At 45.0% G+C, this 25,540-nt stretch overlaps 1 protein-coding gene across 1 annotated transcript in view; it reads right to left on the reverse strand.

The window, feature by feature from the left end:
- The window catches only part of DOCK3 (dedicator of cytokinesis 3), a 428,244-nt gene that overhangs the window by 99,522 nt on the left and 303,182 nt on the right, over positions 1 to 25,540 (reverse strand). Inside the window, exons 22-27 of the mRNA XM_075006205.1 lie at positions 23,545 to 23,626; positions 21,584 to 21,754; positions 17,281 to 17,473; positions 14,692 to 14,819; positions 12,498 to 12,644; positions 2,430 to 2,528 (exon numbers count right to left, since the gene is read on the reverse strand). Coding sequence (XP_074862306.1) covers positions 2,430 to 2,528; positions 12,498 to 12,644; positions 14,692 to 14,819; positions 17,281 to 17,473; positions 21,584 to 21,754; positions 23,545 to 23,626 — 820 coding nt within the window. The remainder of the gene's footprint in view (positions 1 to 2,429; positions 2,529 to 12,497; positions 12,645 to 14,691; positions 14,820 to 17,280; positions 17,474 to 21,583; positions 21,755 to 23,544; positions 23,627 to 25,540) is intronic.

Genomic DNA, 25,540 nt, shown 5'->3' on the forward strand with positions numbered 1-25,540 from the left:
ATTTCGAAGTTGCGGGACGCGGATCGTCTACACGGTCTCTACTTTGACGTTGAACGTCGAAGTAGGGCGCTATTCCGATCCCCTCATGAGGTTAGCGACTTCGACGTCTCGCCGCCTAACATCGAAGTTAACTTCAAAATAGCGCCCGACGCATGTAGCCACGACGGGCGCTATTTCGAAGTTAGTGCCGCTACTTCGAAGTAGCGTGCACGTGTAGACACAGCTGATGTCAGTATGTCTCAGCCATGCTGGGGCTATCAGGATTAGGTGAGCCTAATCCAGTCTGACCTTGACCAGAAGCTTGTGAATCAAGGAAAGCGGAGGAAATGCATAAAGAAAAGGCACATCCCACTTGATGGAGAAGAAATGGCAGGAGTAGAGAGATCTCAGACTCCTCATCACACCTTCAAAGCTGCTGTTGAGGGTGGGATGCCCTGGGCTATTGCTGTTGTTGCCGGTGGGGTCTTCGCTGGGATCTGTGCTGCTGGTGAGGTTCAAAGCATTGCAGTTGCATCTGGAACTGCTCCCAGGGTCTCCGATAGGGAGAGCAGTGGGCCCATTCTAAGCAGCACGGTGCAAGAATCCTTCATCAAGTGAAAGACCTCGCCTGTCTTTTCAGTGAACAAATGCTGCTTGTTGAAAGGGAGATCCTCCACTTTTTGCTGCTGCAGCAGTCTTTCCAACTGGCATGGCCCACGAACATGGCGCTGGAGGCCAGGAATGCACCAGAGAAGAGTCCCCCGTTGTGTGTGAGGTGCTGACTGAGGTTTAGGGATGTCCAGAGTCCACACCCTTGGTCTCCCATGCTGATTCCTTTGTGGAAGGCTGCTCCGGGGCCAGTGGCTGGAGGAACTTTTCGTCCCTCCTGGCCCTCGCCATGAGGCTGGAGCAATGGGTGCAGGACTGGGTTTGGCAGCCCTCACCCAAGCACCTGATGCATGAAGTGTGGCCTTCGGAGACTGGCATGACTTCTCTGTATGTTGCGCATCACTTAAAGCCTGGTGAGCCAGGCGTGGTGATGATGCAGTAACTATTCCTAATGCTACGAATTATCTAAAGCACTTTTTTGTTGTTGTTTTGAATGTTGAACAGGATAAAAAAGTTGGACAAAGGGTATGAGACACTAAACTAACTAACTCTTTTGTCTTTCAGAGAGAGAAAGCAAAGCTCCATCTGCAGCTGAGGAGAGCAGAGAAGTAACTGAGAGGTCCAGACCACACGCGCGCAAGATAGCATGAGGAAGTGCTACTGTGCATGCATGGGAAACCATGGCCATAGAAGAACATTGGCACACCAGTACGAGGACTCAGAGTGGAGCACCCATAGGGACATTACTCAAAGAAAAATATAATTATCTTTTGGTATAAGAATAAGCTTTAAACCATACTCTAATTGAACTCCTATATATATTCCATGTCCTTCAATAGGTTGCAGAATAAACTACTTATGATTTTCTAGAAAAGGAAAACTAGCCTATAGTTCAGGCATGTGTAGCATAGTACTATAACAATATTATCACGGGTACTTATTTGTCTCTACTACCACATGATCTGAACATCTTGCTATCATCAGTATATTTATCCTTAGTCCTCACACCACTGACACAAGATAGGGAAGTGCAATGACTAACAGCAGCTGAGAGGTGTTATTCCTAGTGTGGCTAGACAGACACATGCTAGCATACTAAAAATAGCAGTATGGAAGTTGTGGCATTCATTGGCTCAGACTAGTCATCTGAGCTCAGATCCAGGAGAAAGGCAGGCTTGGACTTGGGCTGCTATCCTGAGTCACTGCTAGTGCCAGAACTTCCGCACTCTAATAACTATAGTGAGGTAAGCATGAGTCTGTCTACCCACACTGAGAACCACATCTCCCAATTGCAATGCAAACAGAGCAGAACGATTCTGGAAGTGTCTACACTGCAAAGAAAAATCATCAGAACAGAGTCGCAGAGCCTGGATCATCAGACTTGGGTTTGCAGGATTAGGGCCGCTGGGCTAAGAATAGCAGTATAGATGTTCCTGCTTGGTCTCCAGCCCAGGGCCTGAGACCCTCCTCCTCAGCTCCAGTCCAAGCAGCAATGTCTATTTTAGCTTCACAGTCTGAGACCCATGAGCCCAAGTCAGTGGAACTATGTTCTGAGATTTTGCAGCATGGGCTTTTTTCTGAGTGCAGACATGCCTTCAGTGACTTGTTGAAGTTCTGCAGGAAGCCTGGGATGGACTCTCAATTCCTAGGCTGGTGCCTAACCACCAGATCATCTGTTTCTCTAATAATAATAAACTTAGTATGTGAAACAAATAATGACTATACCTATAGAGAATGTGGATGCTCAGCAGAGTAAGTGAAAACACTTTCTTCATTGCTCATCTGATTTCTGAGAATAATATTTAACAGCTACATCTAAAAACCCTGATATTCTGTCCTACCTTTAGCTCATCCTTGCTCTGGAAGTTCTCCAATAAATGTTGAAAATGAGTGTCTGACATCTGACGAAGCAGAGACAAGAGACAGGACACATATTCTCCCTGTCAAGTAAATGAAGCAGTATTTAGTCCAGGCAATCAAAAAAAAAGATGAAAAATTCAACCTGAGGTAGGAGATAAAGGGTGGGGTCTGAAATGGACCAATGCATATGAAAGAAAAGCTCGTGTGTGGAGATTAAAAATACTGAATCCTAAAAGATCTCTGTGTGCCATTAATATATAGCAAAAGTTCTCAGAGGCTTAGCTGCGTGTGCTCATTTTTTCATCAGACTTATTGCAAATATCAAAATTAAAATGATCAATAATGACAATCAAAGGCTCTTGCTCCCAGTATGAATTTTTTGACAATTTCATTCTCCCTTAACCAGTTACTATATCAGCTATTAACATTCACTGGGTCTCAATAGCTCTGTATTGTTAAGAATTTTAATTTACATATTCTCTTTCTGATGGTCTCTACACTAGCCAGTAGTTATCTCAGTGAAAGCACTTCCTTAAAGTTGGCTCAAGCATCTAGAAAAAGCCAGTCAAATGACAAGGAAGCTCCCTGAGTTCTGTTATAGTTTTATTCTTAAGGGCTGAAGGTCAATTTGTAAATGTAAATTTCATGATCTGACCAGAAGAATGGCTGAGTGACCTTCAAAAGTGGAAAGTTTCTATATGGAGAGTTTGACTGTGTCTACACTACGACATAAAACTGAATTTAAGGCAATTAGCTCAATATTACCAGGTGACTGTCTTCACTGTATATAACTAGAGAGACACATCTACTAGAACTGGAAGGGACCTTGGGAGGTCATCTAGTCCAGTCCCCTGCCCTCAAGGGCCGTGTCTACACTAGCCCCAAACTTTGAAATGGCCATGCAAATGGCCATTTTGAAGTTTACTAATGAAGCGCTGAAATGCATATTCAGTGCTTCATCAGCATGCGGGGGGCCGCGGCACTTCGAAATTGACGCCCCTCGCTGCTGCGCGGCTCGTCCCAACAGGGCTCCTTTTCGAAAGGACTCTGCCTACTTCAAAGTCCCCTTATTGAATGGGAATAAGGGGACTTTGAAGTAGGCGGGGTCCTTTCGAAAAGGAGCCCCGTCGGGATGAGCCGCGCAGCGGCAAGGTATGTCAATTTCGAAGTGCTGCGGCCGCCCGCATGCTAATGAAGCGCTGAATATGCATTTCAGCGCTTCATTAGTAAACTTCAAAATGGCCATTTGCGTGGCCATTTTGAAGTTTGGGGCTAGTGTAGGTGTAGCCACAGTGGGACAAAGCACCATCCCTGACATCTATGTACCCCTATCCTGAAATGGCCTCCTTGAGGACTGAACTCACAAAACTGGGTTTCACAGCCCAATATTCAAACCACTGAGCTACCCCCGCCCCCTTAATTAAATAGTTGGAGATACACATCTCCTAGAAGTGGAAGGGACCTTGGGAGGTCACCTAGTCAAGTCCCCTGCTCTCTTAGCAGGGCCAAGCACCATCCCTGACATCTATTTGCCCCAATCCCTAAATAGCCTCCTGAAAGATTGAACTCACAGCCCTGCAGTAAGCAGGCCAATACTCAAACCACTGAGCTTGTCCTCCCCCTGAAGCAAATTGGATGTTTCTGCCTGGTTTTGAACGAGGGACCTTTCATGTGTTAGGTGAATGTGCTAACCATTACACTACAGAAACCCACCTAAAAAAAACCCGCCCCAAATGGGCCTCCTCAAGGATTGAACTTACACCTGTGGGTTTAGTAGGCCAATGCTCAAACCACTGAGCTACCCCTCCCTGTTCTTGGCTTTGAACCAAGGGCTTCTTGATCTGCAGTCAAATGCTCTACCACTGAGGTACACCCCCTGCTGGGCAGAGTCAAATTGTGCATGGGGCCAGGCACCCCACGGCTGGGCAGCTCAAGCTGCGTGCAGGGCCAGGCACCCCACCACGAGGCTGCTGGAGCCACACCGGCCCAGATGCCCACGGACAGGCACCCACCTGGCAGGTGCCCTTGGCCACCTGTGACCAGGCGCTCCCAGCCTACAGGCTCCAGCAGCTTTTCCACTGGAGTCAGTGAGTGACAAGGGTTTGGATTTTTTTGAAGAGGGTTTTTTTTTGGCGGGGCAGGAGTGTTTTGGGTGTTTTTTGAGGGGGTTGTTGTCGGGGTGGGCCTGGGGTTGGGGGAACCTGGTGGGGAGGGAGAATCAACCCTCCCATTTAAGGGACTATGGGGAAGAACGGATAGCCCTATTAGTCCATTAAACAGAGAGTTTACTGCACTAGCAGGAGCCGGTAAATTGACATGGCTGCTGTGCTGACAGTTTCCTGGGTCTCCCAAGCTGCTGGACCTGGGAAACTAAAGCATTGCTGCTCCTGGCTCGGAATGCAGGGCTGCGGGAACTGTGGGACAGGTTCCCACAATGCACCACTACAACAGTCGATGTTTGGTGATTTCAGTGTTGAAGCAAGGTGTTGAATTTGTTGGGAGCCTGTGCAAAGTAAGGATATTGAAAATCCAATTTAGAAAAACCTGCATTAAAAAATCGATTTTAATAAATTCGAATTTATCTTGTAGTGTAGATGTAGCCTTTGAGAGCTGATCGCTGCAATATGCTTGTGCTCCAACCTCCCATGGGGTAGGAGATGTGAAGCTGCTATGAAATCAAGGTCTTACATAATAAATAATGCTTTGCAGCTATATAGTTTCTTTCATCAGAGCCTTTCAAAATGCTTCACAAAGATGAGTTAAAAAAAAACTGTTTTCTATTTTCACACGCTTAACGAGAACAGCATAAAGAGGTTAAGGATTGTGAACATGGAAATGTTGCAAGTCAATGACAATCAGGAATGGTACCTGTCTCCATATTACTGGTTCCCTGCTATCACTACCAGACATGTCTCTTTGTAACAGTTATGTCACTAAGCCATCGATGCAACTTATTTTTAAATAATTGCAAAGATTTTCTAAGTACCAGCTGCTCTTGTGTCACACATTAAAAATACTGTGCTAAGTGTGAGTGTTCATGAACAATATTTCTGAATAGATTTTCTACTGGGGGGATCTTGGGTAAGTCCCTTCTTCAGATGGACTTGGGTATCTGCTCACATGCTCTGGAATGTTTTCAAACTTTTTGAGCTATTCCAATTAACACCACTTTGTCTTACTACGAATCAGCTAATACATATAACTAAAAGTAGGTAAAATCAGAGTGAAGACAAGGCAGCTGTGTTAGTAACATATAACCAAGTGAAGGTAAACCCTAGTCCCCTAAATACCAACTGCCTTGTCTTCATTAGGAGTTTACCTCATGTTTGTTAATGCATTTTAGCTAACAAGGCGTGAGGAATTTGTTCCTTTGTTCCTTGTCTGGAAGCACCAATGGTACTGCTACCTGCACAGCACACTCAAACTCCTAGCCAATTAGTAAGTAAATGAACCCTGTGTGGACAGCATTTTGGAGAACAGACTGACAAAGAGAAGTTATTCACCTGTAGTAACGATGGTTCTTCGAGATGTGTCCCCGGGGGTGCTCCACAATAGGTGTTGGGCTCGCCTGGTGCCGCAGATTGGAATTCTTCTAGCAGTTTCTACTGGATCGCGCATGCGCCGACACGCACCACTCCCTTGTGTGCCCCCGGCCATGTGCGCGATCCAGTCCACGCCAGTTCCTTGACCAACCGCCTCGGATGCTCCTGAAAAACACCAGACAGAGATCCGAAGCGGGGAGGATGGGCGGGTGGTGGAGCACCCACGGGGGGACATCTCGAAGAACCATCGTTACTACAGGTGAGTAACTTCTCTTTCTTCTTCGAGTGATCCCTGTGGGTGCTCCACAATAGGTGACTACTCAGCAGTAACCCGAGTAAGGAGGTGGGTAATCGATTCATGTGCAGCTTGTCTCCGAGAGGACTGCTGTCGACAGACAAGTATCCTCCTTGAATACCCGATGCAGGGCATAATGCTTGGCGAAGGTGTCGTAGGATGACCAGGTCGCCACTCTACAGATGTCTTTTAACACAATGCCCTTGAAGAAGGCTGTTGACGCCGCCACCGCCCTGGTGGAGTGAGCTCTAGGCGGGGCCAGCAAAGGGGTCTTTGGAAGCTCGTAGCACATTTTTACACAGGACACAATGTGCTTTGAAATTCTCTGTGAAGAGAGGCCTTCCCCTTTTGACCTGGGAGCGAGAGACACCAGAAGCCTGTCCGTTTTCCGGAAGGACTTAGTTCTGTTTATGTAAAAGGCCAACGCCCTTCTCACGTCTAGGAGATGTAGGCGTGCCTCCTTGCTGGAGCTGTGAGGCTTCAGGTAAAACGAGAGTAAAACTATTGGTTCGTTAAGATGGAACTCCGAGGAAACTTTTGGAACGAAGGCTGGGTGTAACCGTAAGGTTACCGCCTCCTTTGAGAATACTGTGCAGGCCGGCGTTGCCATCACTGCCACGAGCTCGCTCACCCTGCGGGCTGACGTAATCGCAAGGAGGAAGGTTGTTTTCATCATAAGGAGTCGGAGGGGTACCATGGCTAATGGTTCGAAGGGTGGTCCCGATAGCGTACTGAGCACCAAGTCCAAACTCCATGACGGCGGAAGCAGTTTTCGAGGGGGGTACATGTTTACCAGCCCCTTCAAGAACCTTGTGACGATAGGGTGGGCGAATACAGTGGGCCCTTCCTCTGTATGCCGAAAAGCTGATATAGCCGCGAGGTGGACCTTTAGCGAGGATAGAGAAAGCCCGTCTCATTTGAGGTCCAATAGGTATTCTAGTATTATGGTTATAGGAACGTCAAGGGGAGCTAACTGTTTGGAGGAACACCAGGCTGTAAATCGAGTCTATTTCTGTTCATAAGTCCTCCTGGTGGAGGTCCTTCGGCTACACTCCAAGACTTGTTGTACTCCCTCCGTACACGTGCTCTCTAAGGCGCTGAGCCATGGATTAACCATGCTTGTAGGCATAGTCCCTGAAGGTGCGGGTGCACTATGGACCCCTGAGCCTGCATGAGTAAGTCCGGCGCCACCAGTAGGTGGAGTGGTGGACAATCCGACATGCGTAGAAGCACGGGAAACCATTGTTGCCGGTCCCAAGTTGGAACTATGAGTATCATGCGAGCTCTCTCCCTTCTGGCTTTCTGCAGAACCTTGTGGATAAGCGTTGTGGGGGGAAACGCGTAGAGTAGAGGGCCCTTCCATGAAATCATGAATGCGTCCCCCAGGGACCCCCACCCTATTCCTGCTCTGGAGCAGTACTGGGGACACTTCTTGTTGTACTGGGTGGCAAACAAATCGACTTGGGGAAACCCCTATGTACGAAATACGCGCCGTAGCAGGTCGGAGCGGATCTGCCATTCGTGCGTGAGTGCGAAGTGCCTGCTCAGCTGATCTGCCTTCACATTGTGGGCTCCCGGCAAGTACGAGGCTTTCAACGTTATGTTGTTGGTGATGCACCAGTTCGACAATCGGACTGCTTCCGCACATAACGCACGGGATCGTGCCCCTCCTTGTTGATTGATGTAGAACATAGTGGAGGTATTGTCGGTATTGATCCCGACTACTTTGCCATGCAGGTATTCTCGAAAATGTCTGCATGCGTTGAACACTGCTCTGAGCTCCAGTATGTTTATGTGCAGTGTCTGTTCCACAGGGGACCATAGCCCTTGCGTCACCTTGCTGCCAATGTGCGCTCCCCATCCTATGTGGGAGGCATCGGTAGTAAGAAAAATAGAAATTTGTGGTTGGTGGAAAGGCACCCCCACTAGCAGATTCTCAGGATTTTCCCACCACGCTAGGGATCTGTGCACCTCCATCGTGGGCGACACTACCCTGTGGACAGTGTGGGATGCCGGTTTGTAAACACTCGGCAGCCAATGCTGCAGGCTTCGCATGTGTAACCTGGCATTCTGTATCACAAACGTCACTGCCGCCATGTACCCCAACAGTTGCAGACACGTTAGGACCGGCACCGTGGGGCTGTACGTCATGACTTGCACCAGGGAGTTGATGGCGCGGCAGCAGGAGTCGGGCAAGTATACTCTTGCTGTGATAGAGTTTATGCGTGCCCCTATGAACTCTATATCTTACGTGGGTTCGGTCTTTGACTTTGCGAGGTTGATAACTAGGCCCAGCGAAGTAAACGTGTTCGCGGTGACGCGTATCATGCATAGGACCTCTGCCTTTGAGGCCCCTTTCAGTAGACAGTCATCCAGATATGGGAAAATAAACACCCCGTCTGTGCAGGTAGGCTGACACCACTGCCAGGGTTTTGGTAAAGACTCTGGGTGCCGAGGATAGGCCGAACGGAAGAACCCTGTACTAGAAATGTTCCCCGGCGACCATGAAGTGGAGGAAGCGCCTGTGTGCCGGGTGGATTGTTACATGAAAGTAAGCATCTCGTAAGTCAAGGGCTGCAAACCAGTCTCCATCGTCCAGTGCCGTAAGTATGGAGGCAACTGTGATCATCCGAAAGCGTTGCTTGCGCAAGTAATGGTTGAGGCCCCGTAGATCCAAAATCGGTCTCCAGCCTCCTGTTTTCTTCCCTGTTAGGAAGTAGCATGAATAAAAACCTTTCCCTTGGAATTGTTCTGGCACTCTTTCCACCGCCCCTATGAACATGAGGTGATCTACCTCCTGCTTCAGCCTCGCCTCGTGGGCAGCGTCCCTGAGATGAGGCCGGGCGGGAGGCTTTGTCGGTGGAAGTGACTGGAAAGGGATCGTGTAACCCGTGGCTATAATTTCTAGCGCCCATTTGTCTGTGGTGATCTCTTGCCATTGGCAGTGGAACGCTTTGAGGCGATGATGGAACATGAGATGAGAATGGCATTGAGCGATGGTATTGATAGTGCAGCCCCTGACGTACCCGTCAAACTTGCTGTCTCTGGGCCTGTCCCAAGGGTGTACGGCTTTGTTGAGAACGTCGCCTGGGAGCCCTGTACTGCTGCTGCTGTTGATGGTGCCCTTCGTTGTAGCCTCGTTGATATTGAGCGCACTGTGGTTGGTAAGCATAGCATCTTTGCTGAGGATAAAATTTCTTTTTCTTGTATGTGGGAGTATAGATACCCAAGGTCCTAAGTGTGGCCCTCGAGTCTTTGCTGGAGTGGAGGACCGAGTTGGTTGAGTCCGCAAACAGCTTTTGCTTATCAAAGGGAAGATCCACGATCTTCGCCTGTAGGTCTCTGGGGATACCAGACATCTGGAGCCAGGATTCCCTACGCATTACCACTGCTGTGGCTGTTAAACGTGCCACTGTGTCCACCACGTCCAGGGCAATCTGGACTCCCGTCCGCAATGCTGCATAGCCCTCTTGGACAATCGCCTTTAACACTAGCTTCTTGTCCTCCGGGAGTGAATCCATGAGGGAAGTGAGTCTAGAGTAATTGTCAAACTTATGGTTTGATAGATGTGCTGCGTAATTTGCCATTCTCAATAATAGGGTAGAGGAGGAACAGACCTTCCTGCCAAACAGCTCTAGCTTCTTAGCATCTTTATCTGACCCCCCTGATTTGTACTGAGACGTCTTCGACTTCTGCTGGGACGATTTGACCACCAAAGAATTGGGTTGCGGGTGACTAAAGAGGAACTCCATGCTCTTGGCTGGGACGAAGTACTTCTTATCCGCTCTCTTGTTCGTAGGCGGAATAGAGGCCAGAGTCTGCCATATGTTAGTGGCTGACTCCATAATGGCTTCGTCCAGTGGGATAGCGATTTTAGATGAAGCCAGGGGTCTCAAATTTTTCAGGAGTTTATGGTGCTTCTCCTGCACCTCTGCTATTTGAATGTCCTGCGTGAAAGCTACTCTTTTGAACAGCTCCTGGAATTGTTTAAGGTCATCCGGAGGGGAGACATCCCCAGGGGCCATGGCCTCATCTGGGGAGGATGAGGAGGAACCGCTGGGGTAAACCTCCCCCAAATCCTCTGGCTCCCGAGTCCCAAGCCACGGCGAAATTGGCTGGAGGAACGGAGAGGGAGGCCCAAGATAAGCCGCTGGAGTTACAGCCCGGCGGTGCGGCGTGTGTATCTCGGGGGGGAGGGGTGTGGGAGCTGGGGGATAAGGGCAGCGCGGCCCTGCCTGGAGATGGACTAAGGCGCCGAGTTTTTGCTTTTGCCTTGCCCCTCCCCTGTGGGGTGGGCGCCGCCCCCTCCCGTGCTGGGGATCTCGGCCCCGTTGTCAGCACTGCGCTCGGCACCATCAGCAGCGGAGCCGTGTGGGTAGCTTCCTCCGGCGCCGACAGGCTCCGTGCCGGGTGCCCCTGCGCCGTGGAAGCCGGTGCCGCATGTATCAGTGCTGCCGATTCCGGCACTTGCCGTGCCTTCCGTGCCGCCTGTTGTGTAATTGGAGGCTCGGCCTCTGCCACATGCGCTGCTGCGCTGCCACTTTCATGAGCTCGTGGCTGGGGACTCTGCATTCCTCTTGTCCTGCCCGCTGGACCCGCCGGCAAGGATCAAGCCGGGGAGAGTTTCCTCCTCTTCTGCACAGAGGGGGTCAAAGAGGCTGCCTTCCTTTTACGCGACCCAGAGGGCCCTTCTGCATGAGGCTTCTCCGGCGGTTCAGGCTGGAGAGCCTTATCAAACAAGATCATTTTGAGCCTCATCTCTCTGTCTTTCCTGGCCCTGGCTGTAAGCTTAGCGCAGTGGGAACACTTCTGGGTAACGTGCGACTCTCCCAGGCAGTGAATGCATTCACTATGCCCATCAGAGGCTGGCATAGCCTCGCGGCATGACTCACACTTCTTAAACCCCGAAGAAGCCATTGTGGTGAGTCTTTACTGTGAATAGGGTACTTAGCCACTAATCAGTGCTTTCTAACCCAAAATAACATTCAGGGCCTTCAGGGCAGCGGACGGCTTAACAGCCTTCTTGCCCGCCCCCTCTCCTTCGTTCCTCTTCTCTCTGGTGTCTAATATTCTCTTTATTGCTCTACCTTTTTTCTTTTTAATAGTGACAAAACAAACAAACTACACATAAAAAACAACTATCTTATCTGTCTCTGGCTTTAGCCGGAGCGGATTCCGTCTGCAGCCGATGGCGGTTGAGAAGGAACTGGCGGGGACTGGATCGCGCACATGGCCGGGGGCGTGCAAGGGGGTGGCACGCGTCGGCGCATGTGCGATCCAATAGAAACTGCTAGAAGAATTCCGATCTGCGGCGCCGGGCAAGCCTGACACCTATTGTGGAGCACCCACGGGTACCACTCAAAGAACAAAAATTATATTAGGATAGAATATGTAATTCAGTGAGTCAAGGTAGGGAGAAGCTGGATGGGAATTTTCTCGATTCCTATCCCCACCCACTCTTCAGTGAAGGACAAAGAATTCTCATCCCCTCTTTATCCCATGTAACCGAATAATGTGAGCCAGCTCTAAGTGAATTAGCAGCCTTTGCGAAGTAACAGAGAGGTAGCCGTGTTAGTCTGTATTCTAACAAAACCAAACAGCGGTCATGTAGCACTTTAAAGACTAACAAAATGATCCTTTGTCAAGAACAGCTTTGGCATTATGATCTCTCTTTACTCCCTTTCTCCCAACCAGATTAGCAACACACTCAATTCCCTAGCTCTTAGTTCATTCTCCAGAAAGAAGCCTCTGTTTCATTTGTGGTAGTGATAAGTATGGATCAGTTCAGCAGCATCTCTCTAGAGAGTGAAGTGAATGGCGATGGCCTGCTGGTGAGAAATCGTGATATTGCCAGTGTTGTTCTGGTGCCAATGTAGAGGGGGAGCTCTAAATAATCACCTAGTTGGCATACGCCAACGGCTACCAAATGATAATTTGCAAACCTATTTTCAAATGTAATCCAAGGGAGTAACTACAGCAAGCCAGGAAAGCTTCCTGGGCGCTCCTGTAATTGTGAAGCAGCCTGACTAGTGCAATGTGACAGATTTTTGCCGAGTGGATGGAATGGATCCATGTGTGGGAAGGGAAAGAGAGAAAACTGATTGTTCATGCAGGAGAGATGTTAATGAGGTGTAGGTGGTTGTGAGGGAGTGGGAGAATGGGAGCTGAACGTTAGAGAAGAAGGAAATAGAACCTGATTGTTAGTTACTAACAGTGATTTCGGCTGTGCACTGCGGGCAACGCTGCCCTCTTACCGCCTCCTGAGATTGCGATTTACTCATGATAGTAAGCAGAGTCTGTAAAAGTACATCCAGGAGGCTCTCCACCATCATCTCAACCTCCTCCACTACATCTGCCTCCTAGAGCGAGCAGTATGAAAACAGAGAGTTAGCAGCTGTGGACAGAATGGAAATGGCAAGCCAAATATGCAGCTCCAAGCACACCAGGAACAGCCTTCAGGATGAGACTCTAATAACTTCAGAGAAGTGTGGGAGAGTTGTCACCAAAAGAGATTCCTGCAGATGGAGGTTCAAGGCAGAAAGTAAATATTGCCCTACAAACAGACTCTATCACATGGCAGCAACGGTATGGCATGTGACTCCTCACTTCCGCCTCAACAGAAAAATACAGGAACACATCAAAAGATATAAATTCATAATCAGAGACCTGTTTACTCCACGACACAATGGGACCAACTTCTGTTCCCTGATAGTTATGACAGTGTTAATCTATTGCATCTTTCATCCCATCAAAGTCACATTAAAAGACAGTGCACAGTTCAAACAGCTCATCGATGTGACTTATTATTAAAGCCATAGATTTCCTCCTCACCTGGGATAGTTCACTGCCCTATAGGAAACATTTAAAAAAATGACTGAGGTGGCATCTGAGCACAGGTGGTGGGTTATATGGGTCCATGGTGCTTCCTCACCAGGAATATCACTAGCCCAGGACCAGGTTCCAGCAAAACTCACTCTCTGCTGTCCCTCATGGTCCCTGCCTCCTGCATCCCCTGGGCCACCTGCCATCCCACATCCTCCCACCTGTGTGTTCCATGGTCCCCCTAAGTAACTTAAAATGCCCAAGAGGCCCCAGCAGTTTAGCAGGATTTGAGCAGCTTCCTGCTGCTCACTCCCTGCAGCTACTAGCATGTACGTCCCCACAGCCCAGGGCAGGGAGGCAGTGCCTCCAGGCCATGCCATGCCAATGCTCCAGCTGCTGGGAACAGTGCATAGAGACCTTCTCCCCTGTGATGTGTGGGTGCACACATCAGCAGCTGCCCTAGCCCTGCTATCAATGGTGACAGTGATGACTTTGGGGCCTTTTAAGTCACCTGGCAGCAGCAGGAAGAGCCACAGGGCCACATGGGTCGAGGAGGAATGGGGTATTCAGGGGCAGCTGGAGCCCCTGCAAGAGGGGGGTGCCCCGGGTAAGTGTGGCATGCCTTTCTCACCCCGCCACCTCCTTGTGCACCCCTTCCCTCTAGAACTTGCACCCACTCCTGAAACCACAGCCCTGCCCCAAACTCCCTCCCTCCTCCAGTCCCTCCCACTCTCTCCCAGAGCCTGCACCCAACACCCCCACCCCTTACCACAGACCACAGCCAGCACCCACACTCCATCCCAGAGCCTGTACCCCTCAGCCCCTCCAGCACCTGCATTCACCTCCTGAGGGCCTGCACTCCAGACTCCCACCTGCATGTAAGTTCCCTCCCACAGCCTGCACCCCTCCTTCTCCCAACAGCTTGCTCCACCCCAGAGCTTGCACCCAGCACCACGCTCCTGAGAGCAGCATTCCATGCACCCTTCACCCAAACTCCTCCCAGAGCCTTAGGCACGTGCAAGGGGCAGAGTCTGAGTGGGAAAGACGTGCAGGCTCTGGGCACTACCAAAATTTTTGCAAACCCACTGTCCGTGGATAAGAATACCCTGAAATCAAAGCTGTTCAAATCAGCAGCAATTTCTGAAAAAGAGCATGATTCATTGATTGGCTAATTTTACAGTGTTCTCTAAATAGTCACCATAAAGCGCTAGTTACTGTCTTCTACAGAAGTGAAAGTGACAGGGCTGGGTAAGACTTTTGAGCATCATAGAGGAGTGAATTCAAGGCTTGGGTGAAGAAAATTAAGCAGTGTAACACTGTCTGTCTTTCTGGGCTTGTGTGAGACTCTGTGTGCTTTTGTCTTTGCTTTGTTTTGTTTTACAGCAAGAACATGTTTTAACCAGAATGCTGTGCGTCAGACACAATGGCAGTCTTTCACTTAAGGAACTCTCTTGTTGCTAATAAAGTTAGAGTTCTACTATATAAAAGATTTTCTGAAAAAAACATATGTAGTTGATAGAAATTATCTCAGATTATGCTTCAATAATTTAGCATTGGACTGGAGAAGACAGGTGGGCAGATTACCATGGAGCTGGCCTTGATAATGGAGAAGATACTACTGAGGATCCCGGAGCAGATGAGTAGCTCCTTCTGCTGTCTCAGATGAAGGTGAATATGATGAAGAACCACAGGGAGCAAGATTCGACGGGATTCTAAAAGAGGAAAACATGACTCAGAATTATTCTAGGAGAAACCTAAATTTCATCAGCCTGGATGTTATCCAAAATCTATGACTGCGGACACTGAGGAATTAATATTAATACAGGATACCAATACAGCAGAATTTCCTTAATTAGCTCCCCTCATAAACAGCGTGATTAATTAATTGGTGTGGTTGTTACAGAACTAATTTTCAGTGCAATGCATTTCAAAGACACTAAATAATGAATTAATTGCAGTGCTAAATGGTATGCCTAATGTTAACTACTGCACATGTGCTTTCACACAACAGGTGTGAACTGGCATTTGCTTGCATGAACTTTCTGTTTTGTGGCCCTTTGTTCACATCATGCTACTTTCTAGCTCTCTTACATCCGCTCAGTGAGTCCAACTCTGTATATATTTAACTTTTAGGAAATTAGCTTCTCCTTTTGCATTCATCATGTTACAGACCTGACTGCATTCATTGCACTTTTATTGGAGAGAGTGCTACGTTGGAAAGAGAGAAGTTTTCTGGCTTTTGGGAGACAGGCCCCTATCAATATTCTTGTCTGCAGTAAGTTCTGATTGGCTTGGACTCCTCATGGCTAGTTAGGAGTTCCTCATTCCTTCCTCTAGTATGCCCAGCCAATGGTCTTGCCTTCACCAGTGGCAGGGTCCTACCATTCCACGACAGTGGAAAGCAGCTGTAGAAAGAGGTCAACAGACTCACGGGGAGAGAGAAATCAGCCTGAGTCTGAATGGACAGGTGCAAGGAAAACCGGCCAGTAGCAAGAGGGACAGAAGCAGAAAGAGTGAGGCTTCCTGTTCACTGGAATGCAATGAGGTTAAGAAAGGAAGAGGATGGATGGGCAGGTAAAGGAGGACGTCGGAGGCTGAAATCCCTTATTTAAAAAAAGGAGGAAAAGATGGAGAGGCTAACAGAGATAGTAATCAGGTTTATTTAGCTCCTGCTGTTGACTGAATCCAAAGGAAAATACAATAACTAATAGGGCTCAAGTATTTAAAGAAGCAGAATCCCCTGCCTGATTATCAGACCACATCACTGCCTTTTGGAATCTGCTGTACTTGCTCTCACTTGCCACCCTCTTTAGGAAGTTGAATCCTCTCTTCATGACCTTTCAGGCCTTGTCAGACTCATCCCAGATTTATTGGGTCTCACCATTGACAGCTTGTCCCTCTGTCCCTTTGTTTGTGTAAGTGTGCCAGCATCCAAAACCCTTTGGTTTTCTTCTTCCTCACCTGTCTTAAACTTCTTTCATGCAGACCCTTATAAATGGAATAACTTCCCAGTTGTCTCACCCTCTCCTCATTAAAATGCCTCCAAAACAGCCACTTCTTGCATGAGCTTTACAAATGTGAAAACATGTTCAGATTCAGGATTTTATAAAAAGATATATGTCTAAAGTGATTCTTTCCTGAGTCTCTCATTACATCCCCTCTTTCAATATATGTCTTCCAGTCTGCAAGCTTGCTGTTGCATTGATTATCTTTGTTTAATGCAGTTGTAGTAGTAGTAGGCATCCTTCAGTCTACGTAGACTATGGATCATGCTCTTTATAGTTTCAATTTAGGATTTCATTTACAGCGTCTACTGTGACTATGAAGACCCACACGAGTGTGACAGTCCTTGCTGCATCTCTTGCAGATGTGGTGGGTGTCTGGCAAGTCCTTAGTGTGCTTTCTGTGTGCTCGCTTCCCCTCTGCTAGCTGTCTGATCTTCATCTCGCCCTTCTGAAGGCCCTTGTGTAACCCCTGCCTCCATCTGCTGCGGTCGTCTGCTAGTTCTTCCCAGTTGTCCAGCTCGATGTCTACCTCTCTGAGGTCTCTCTTGCAGACATCTTTCTAGCGCAACTGGGGGAGTCCGGGAGGTCTTTTGCCAGAGGCTAGCTCACCATACAGGATGTCTTTTGGAATCCTTCCATCCTTCATCCTGTGGACGTGGCCAAGCCAGCGGAGCCGACGCTGCCTGAGGAGGGTGTGCATGGTTGGGATTCCAGCTTGCTCTAGGACGGCAGTGTTGGTGTAATAAGACATAATACTAGAGTTGGAGTATAGTGTACTTCTTTGAGCACTGATAATCATAATAATTGGGTGATCACTTCATGAGTATGTTTTAAATCAATGGTTATGCTAGTTAAAAGTATTTAATCTCATATATTCTACAGTATCTGCGGTCACACAAAAGTTATTTACGGGGGCATATCAGGTACAGTATACCACATTCTTTATTGTCAGAAAAGGTCCGTATATCTAGAACAATATATACACAAAGAGCATACACACTCGGTAAGTGCATCATAGCTAACGTCATCTCTCCAAGTTTATCAGCATTCTACATTGAATGGTTTTCCACAAAGCAGCTGCAAAAAATACAAGATGATCCTCCTACCACTTTGCTGGATAAGAGGGGCATTCAGCTGCAAGTGTTACAAACAGATGCTGCTATCTTACCTGAGAAAGAAAACAGGCGGCTGTCCACAGTGCGTGCTATAGACTGCAGTTTCACTACATCCATCGACTGTCCGATATGCACTGTACTGGGCATGCTTCCTAGAGTCCCCCTAACAAACTCCGCTACTTCCTGCACTGTGAACATTTGCAATAGCTCATCAAAGATTGCAGGAAAGGAATTCAGTAAAGCAGCCTGACAAAAGAAAACGAAGAAGCTATGACAGTTCTGAATTATGTAACCAGAGAACAGGGATGTCACATCATAGATATATTTGTGTGAAATACAAATAAATAATGGCAAAACAGAATTAAGGATCTGAAAAAAAGCTATTACATTCAAAATGATGCTGATGTTTTATCTTAGCATCACCTTGTTGTTCACAAGAATCAAAGCACTTAAGGTATGTAAGATCATGCTTTCTTCTGAAAGCCTTACAATACCAACATTTTATACAGTACATTGCACACAAAGTGATTTAAAAACATAAGAAATCCCACAACAGTACTGGCCGTATTATAACCTCATGGTTTGTAAAGTGGCGTTAAAAACATATTTTTAAATTCAGGAGAACAAAAAAGAAAAAGAATCCCAAACAGGTCCAAATATTTGTTCTTGATTTTATCTTTTAATAAGAAAAAAGGTGCTTATGAACAAAGAACTTCTATGGAGCATTTTGCATGGGAACAATAAGGAACAGTTACAAACCATTACAAAATGTTGTTTATAAAGAAGACACTGAGAAAACTTTAAACGCACCACCACATAATATTAGTGTACTTCTACAACAGTGAAGCAGGGTATTTTTGCAGGGAAATCATGCAACATATCATGAGAATACCAGTGCAAAATTATTTCTGTGATAAGGGGATATCTTCAGTAGCTTGGAGTTATCTCTGAAAGCACCTCTGGACTGGAAGAAGGCGCTCAACCCTAACAAAAACAGAGGTATTCAATTCACACTCAAATCCTTCCATCTTATTCACTCTGCCATGACAGCAGAAGATCCCAAGAGTGCTCCCTTTCTCTCAGCCCACAAGCCTGATGTTACCCTTAGCTCCTTTCATTTACCCCTCATATTTAGGGTGCTTTAAAATCCTTGTTTCCTGCTTTTGCAGTGCATCCAAAATCCTTCTTTATATCTTAACCTCCAATCTGGACTATTGTAGCCTATCCTCTGGTCTTCCCAACAACTGCTTTACTCTCATCCAATCTATCTAAAATGTCACCACAAAATTCACTTTTTGATCCCATCATCCCCTTTCATCAATCCCTTCACTGGTTCTACAATCATTTGTGTAACATTTTCAAACTAATTGACCTCAAACGGTTAGACTCTTTCCAGCTTTGCTCTTCCCTACATCTTATCAATGGCTGTCCACCACTCTCCTCTATTCTGCCTGTCTTTCTTTCCTTCGCATACATTTTCTTTTCTCCTTGAAGATTTTCTGTGCTTGTTCACGTTGGACCTAAGACTGCAAATGTCTTCCTTGATCCTGTACACCTCTTCTTCAAAACACCTTTATCCAAAAATCCTTCCAACAAACAGTGGTCCTCTAGTTAATATCCTATACATTATAAACATAAACTTGCAAATATGAATAAAATAAAAACAAAAGCCTTTTAGGTTTAACATAGTTTGTCCTATATAGTGCATAACATTCTGTTTATTCCTTCATGGCCTCCTCCATTTCTATTGCCTGTTATCCTCCCCAGCATTGTCTCTTGTAATCAATTTTGATTACATAGTGACCTAAGGAGCTTTTGAGTGCCATCACCCATATTGTACAACATACAAATGTTCAGTTAAATGAATAACAATCGGAGAGTTTTGAAATATTTCAAGGTCTCTCTCTGAAGGTTATTAAAATGGCTGTGGATATCTCATCAATTTATTTCTGTGATAATCTGGTGATTGCGTAGACTAACTTTGGGAAGTCTGTGACAGCCTGTGGGATGATGGCCTGAGATATCGGTAGTATGGCCTTGGATATTCTTGCAATAATTTGCTGAAACCTGCTTAATAATCTTTCTTCGGAATGGAAGGATTTCTATAATGATTTAAAAGACCTAGTAATTGTTCAAAAATATGATAACCTGTGGGATCTCTGTGGTGGTTTATTAATTCTTAGCAGGGTATGGCAGGCTCTCTGTACAAGTATCTGTAACAGTCTGCTATATGCCTTCTTTCAGATCATTGAACTGGAAGGAGGGCAGCATCAATTCACTCTGATGATTGGAGAAGGAGAGAGAGAGAGAGAGAGAGAGAGAGAGAGCTCTCAACATTCTGGGTGAAAGGAGAAGCATGGAGAAAGATTTTTGCTAAGGCCTTGAACATTTCTGTCATGATTTAACAACTTCCCAGTTATCTGGATTGCTTTTCATTCACTCAAAAGAACTAACTATGGATCAGTGTATGAAAATATAAACAATGAAACATGAACAGGGCTGCTCTAAATAACCATTTTCACCATTGGATTTAAGTCTTTGTTGAATATGAGAAGGGACTGGTGGTCATGAGCTCAGCTAGGGCACGGAGCTGGCCACAGGAGGCAGTGCAGAGCCCACAGGTAGGGGTCCAGTCAAGGGAAGGCACTGGGGCCCCCCAAAGAGCATTAACAGCACTTGCTGTATAAGGCACCATTTTGTGGTTGTTCCAACATCTCCTCTCTTTTAAAACTAATCAGCTATATTTTTCCCCTTTCATCACTGGTTTGCCTGAGCAAATTAATTCACTTAGGTATTGATGACCATTTGTACTGTATTTTTAGTGTCTGAAATCCTACATTTCCCATATGTTACTAGACTACTCCACATCTCTTTCCCCATTTTTAAAAAATATCTGTACAATTGCACATTGCACTCCAAGATTATATGCAGGATAAGCTGGATTTGAGTAGGGAAAAGAGAATCATGGTAGACATCCATGATGAAAATGGTGCAGGGTAGGTGATCATTACTTACAGAATTAAACGACGGCCTTGAAGTGCCACCACACTTTTGTGGAGCACATGTCACAGCTCCGCTAACCTGTCCTCCAGGCTGAGGGGCCTAGGGGGCAATTAGGGTCAAGGGGGAAAGACAATGGCAAGTGGGAAACAGAAAGTAAACTTTTCAAATATTCAATAGGACAGGTATTATAATTATGCAAAGGCCTGAAGTGAAGGCATTAAGAAAGACAGTAGTAAAACAGAGCAGATAGAAAGAGAGAGAGGGAGAGAAGAATCCCATCCTCAGTTGTTTCCTTTATGATTTGTGATAGCCCAAAAGAAAAAAAAATACATTCTCCAGACACTATTTTTCCCCTAATGTCAATTTCCTGGTAGAAAGTTGCACAGAAATTCTAATGGTCCTTGTTCATATGATTAAACGAAATGCTGCAGAAGTAGTTGTCAAACTTTTTCATCATGTTGACCATATCTTGAGAGACAGATTGTCTTGCTGACAACTTTCCCTCCCACTGGAATAATGAAACTTTATTGTAGCAACTACAGCAACTGCTTCCATGGAAATGCCATATTATCACATTACATTTTCCTATAACTGTCTTTTAATGCTTTTTAACAACTGAGAATATTGAGAACCAGCACCAAATTACCAGTCAGCTGTATGCAAATCACAATCTGAGAGCCTCCGAGTGAGTGGTATGAACATGTTACAAAATACCCTTCTGTTTAAAATGTTTTAAATGCTAGTATAGTGATCCTTACAATAACAGAAACAGACTGTGACATCCTCACCTACATTGACAAGTGTCTTCCCCTATGTGAAGTCTCACCAAATCTCAGTAAGCATATCCCAATACAGTCACAGTCAATCCACAAGTGAGTCAGCAGTGATGGTAAAACTGAAGATGTTGATTTTTTCTTGGGTATGCAACTTATTATTTGTTACACCAATCAAATTTTCCCACTATGCAGCTGCTGTGACCTACTGTATTGACTAAAGCTGCCACTTTTCTCTGTGACTAAACAAGGAATTAAAATTCCTCTGTGTCAATTCTGACACACACTTATGATATGACTATTAACATAAAAACAAAAAGAATATGGAACGTCCACTCTAACCACATAACATGGCAATAGATTTGTCTCCCTTCTTCACTGTAAAACTGTCCAGCTGTTCTTCATCTGTGAACAGATGCAGGTTAACACCTAAAATTTCTGTGCAAATGTGTCACTCGTTTCAGTAAAATCAGCCCATAAGAGCCCATAATTACGGCTCCTATCAGATGAATATTTTGCTTGTACGTAAAATAGCTGCCTTCGCATTGCCAGTTGAATTCAAGTATAAAAAATAGCTAACCTGTGTGAATATGAGAGTCTCTGAACTCCTGCTGTCCAAGCTGAGTACAAATCTGATGGACTGGAAAAGTTCTTGGATACTGGAGCGAAATTGTTCCTCCTCCATTCCGCAAGTAGCTCTGGAGTAAAGGATCCGAGATTGGACAATGAACTTGAAAAGATACTCCAAGGCCTTATGAGTAACAGAGAAATGAGAGTAATAAAGAAAGAGATAAGGGAGCTTTAGAGAGAGCCAAGCAGATTTTAATATCATTATTAATAATGGACTTCTTCATTTATAAAGTACAGAGAAAGAAAAGCAGTTTATGTAAATTAAAAGACAATTTTGTACAACCCGCTTCTAGCTCAGTGTTCACTCTCACTAGGACAAAAGGTGTATTCTTCTGAAGTCAGGCAGTGGGGGTGGCTCCCTGGCAGAGCTGATTGCAATTCCAACACAATTTGAAGCCCAGGAATTGGGGCATGCCTTGAAGTGAAGCTAAGTAAACTAACAACAGAAACTATTTACAAGGAAAACAAAGTCCAACTGGGAAAGGTGCAACAGTTAATGCTGAGATGAGCACGTTCCATGCACCGCTACCAGCGGCAAGAAGGAACTCAGGGTGGAAGAGGTCAGAGACACTCTATGTACTGTGGCAGTTCATGCTACTCCAGAGGGCACCTGAGTTGGCTCCCTTAGGAGGTACTGCTAATGGAAAATCTTCCAGTGCCAGTGCACATAGCAAGCACACACATCTACGTTTAATGGACATGGACAATCACTGAAAGAAGAATGATCTATTTTTCTCTTTTCACACTTACTGTAACATCTAAGCATTAACAGCATAAATGCAAAAATGTACACTAGCTAGAAATAACAAGGAATTTGGTGACACCTTAAAGACTAACAAATTTATAAGGGCATAAGCTTTCATGAGACACAACTTATTTCCTCTGATGCATGAAGTGAAAGAAAGGCAGGGTTACAAAGATGGGAGTGTAGCATCAGTACTTATTAAATCAGAGTGGACATGGCTCACCTCCAATAGTGATGAGAAGGTAAGAATATCTGAAGGGGAAATTACTTGTTTTATAATACTTGCTAGAAATATAATTTCTGAGAAAGGGTGATGTATTTCTATAAACCCAGGCCAGAACTTGGTGAAAAAAGTGGGACTATTCAAGATGAAGTGATTTATTTGAGGATCTTTCAGTGAAGCCAACTTTCATTCCTTCATTCAACAAAGGCCAACTGAAAAAGAAGTTTGTGTTTCTCCACCTTTGGATATCTAAATTACAAATTCAATGGTCTTTCTATAGTATATTTCTTACTCTTGATGATCCTGAGTTCTTGCTGGTATAATATAATTGTAGTAAAAAAAAGAATTTTATATGTTTTATGTGGAAATGCACTAGTACAAACATTATTCCTCTGTTTTATGCACAGGGATGGGAAGCTGCACTTTCCTTCAAGATCACACTCTGTTCAGTGACAACTGGTTCATGCCCTGCAGGATGATAGCTGTCATCATTATGGCTCACTCAAAGGCCCATTTACTGTTTACTTAAACTATTTTAGTGCTTCATCCAGTCTGTGTCACTGCCAGAAATGAAAGCCTTCATTTCAGATTCCCATTCTGTGTTCCAATCACTATAAAATGTAATGTCTATAAGGGTGAAATTTACTAGAGTGGGCAGAGAGCCAGCTCAAGACCAATGCCCCACAGAAAACAGCACTTAAATCCACCAAACAGAGTTTTGGTAGGAGATAAGGAGGCATAGACCTTGTGAAGGCCCTCTTGTGAAAGAGTGAATTTCCCCTTAATATTAGAATTTGGGCAGTTCTTAACAAAAAGCTGAAATTTGTTCTGGACAAATGAGTACTGGATGTCTGCTCGTGACCAGGTTTCATGTACCTTAGAGCAGACACAGTTGTGTTGAAGCCACACATGGAACAAACAGGGATTTAAGACAAACACATACCCTCATTGCTTCCTGGATATGATCTTGTCGTACAAGCTCAGCTGACCGGTCCATGTACCACTTTAAACATCGGATCAGTTCTCTGAATAAGACACATTGAAAGAAACATCGAGTAATTATCTGAAGGTGACCAAGCCTGAAACCAGGATTTCTCAAATGACTTGGCAGTTGTTTCCTTAGATTCAGTAAGAAATGCAATGTGCTCTCTTGTTCCACTTGCTCGTAATAATTAAGCATGTTAAGTTTAAACTACCAAGTTTACAGTAACAAAATATGCATTAAATGTAAATAAGAAATTTGATACCATAAAATAATTCTCCCTTTGTAATTAATTCAGGTAGCAAGAGACAAAGAAACAAAAAGAGGGGCAGGGATAGTCAGGGGTTAGTGCGTTGGCCTTGTAAACTCAATCTCTTAAAGTCCCTTCCAGTTCTATGTGATATGTATACCTCCATATATTCTATTAGGGGCTAGAACAGATCACTTCAAACAAAGAAAACAATCTATTTATAGAAAATAAAATACATGTAGTATTTCTCTTTGGCAATCTGAGTAGGTTAAGCAATTTTCAGAAATTATTTGAAATGGAAAGAGACCAACTGTAAAAACACAGGGAAAATGCCTTCACCTAATTTCCTAAAGTGCACAAGACTGTTTAGAATACCCTGAGTTATTACATATGGGTAAGAACAAGTTTCTTTGGACAGCATCCAATCAGAAGAAAGAAGAACTGCAGATAACATTTTTCTTAGGTCAAAGATGATGCTGATTATTGAAAATTGTGAAACTGCTTTATCATCCTTATGAATTTTATTGTGCTGGGTGATCCTATAACAAACATACCTCTGTTTTAAAACAACTTTTTAAATGTAACTAATTTAAGATTTTTTTCAATACACTGTAGTTTGAGTCACCTATATTAACATGGCCAAGAACAATGGAACCAAAACACTGTCATCTTTACATTAATTTTACATTATTTTGACCCAATTTTGGAGACACTATATTATGCACAAGCAATCTGGAAGAAAAATAAAATAAAACCCTGGCTGATAATTGCTATTATTTTTTAAATCTGACTCATGAAGTAACATTTAATTGTGATATACTGGAAAAGAAGGGTCACTCCTCTTCAGGTATTAATGAGAATTAAGTTTCTAAGGCTATGTTGACACTGCAGGTTTTTTTTTTCCAACATTACTTATTTTGACGTTCTAATGTCTAAATAACTAATGCTGGAAAATCACATTCACACAGCCACAGCATTGCAAAAAGAGTCTTCACATGAGCCAATAATAGCTGTGCTTTCTTCAAACACATTCCTTTTCAACACTGAACATGGGGGAGGCAGGCAAAAGTTGTTCACAGAGACATTATTTTGAGGGAAGAGTCCTCTCATCTCAAATTATCCTGCTTGGCTGTGTGAATGCTTTGGGTTGGTTTTTGTTTGTTTGTTTTCCAGAAAAAAGGATTTTTTCTGAAAGTCACCCCCACCTCAGTGGAGACAAGCCATAATTCTCTTCTGAAAAGAACATTCTGTCTTTAATCTCCAAGAACAGAATACCTTGATCTAATCTGAACATGTGTCTGCTTCTTTGGAACTGGCCATAGGAAGAAAAAAAAATCAGAAAATAGATTACTTGTCTCCCTAAAGTGGAGCCCATGGGTTTTATGCCAATGGATGCATTCGTGATAAGAAATGTCAGAATCATTTCCATGTTCCTTGTTTAAATTTCATTCAGGCCTCAAGTAGCCAGCAACCTTCTAGTAGTACAGGAAGGGTGGATGCTTGTGACCCCATCAACACAGATCCTTAATCAGCTACTGCTAAGTGACATAAAGATCTTCCTCACTTCAAAGTATTCCTACCCCATGCCTGCTAAGACCAGGACTAGGACTGGAATGAGATTTAGCAGTTTTTCTCTGCAGTTACATTTAGAGGTCATGCAATAAAATTTTCTCCAGAATGTTTGCTTTCAAATACCAAATGTATTCT

The sequence above is a fragment of the Carettochelys insculpta genome, chromosome 11 (assembly GCF_033958435.1).
Source record: "Carettochelys insculpta isolate YL-2023 chromosome 11, ASM3395843v1, whole genome shotgun sequence".
NCBI lineage: Eukaryota > Metazoa > Chordata > Testudines > Carettochelyidae > Carettochelys > Carettochelys insculpta.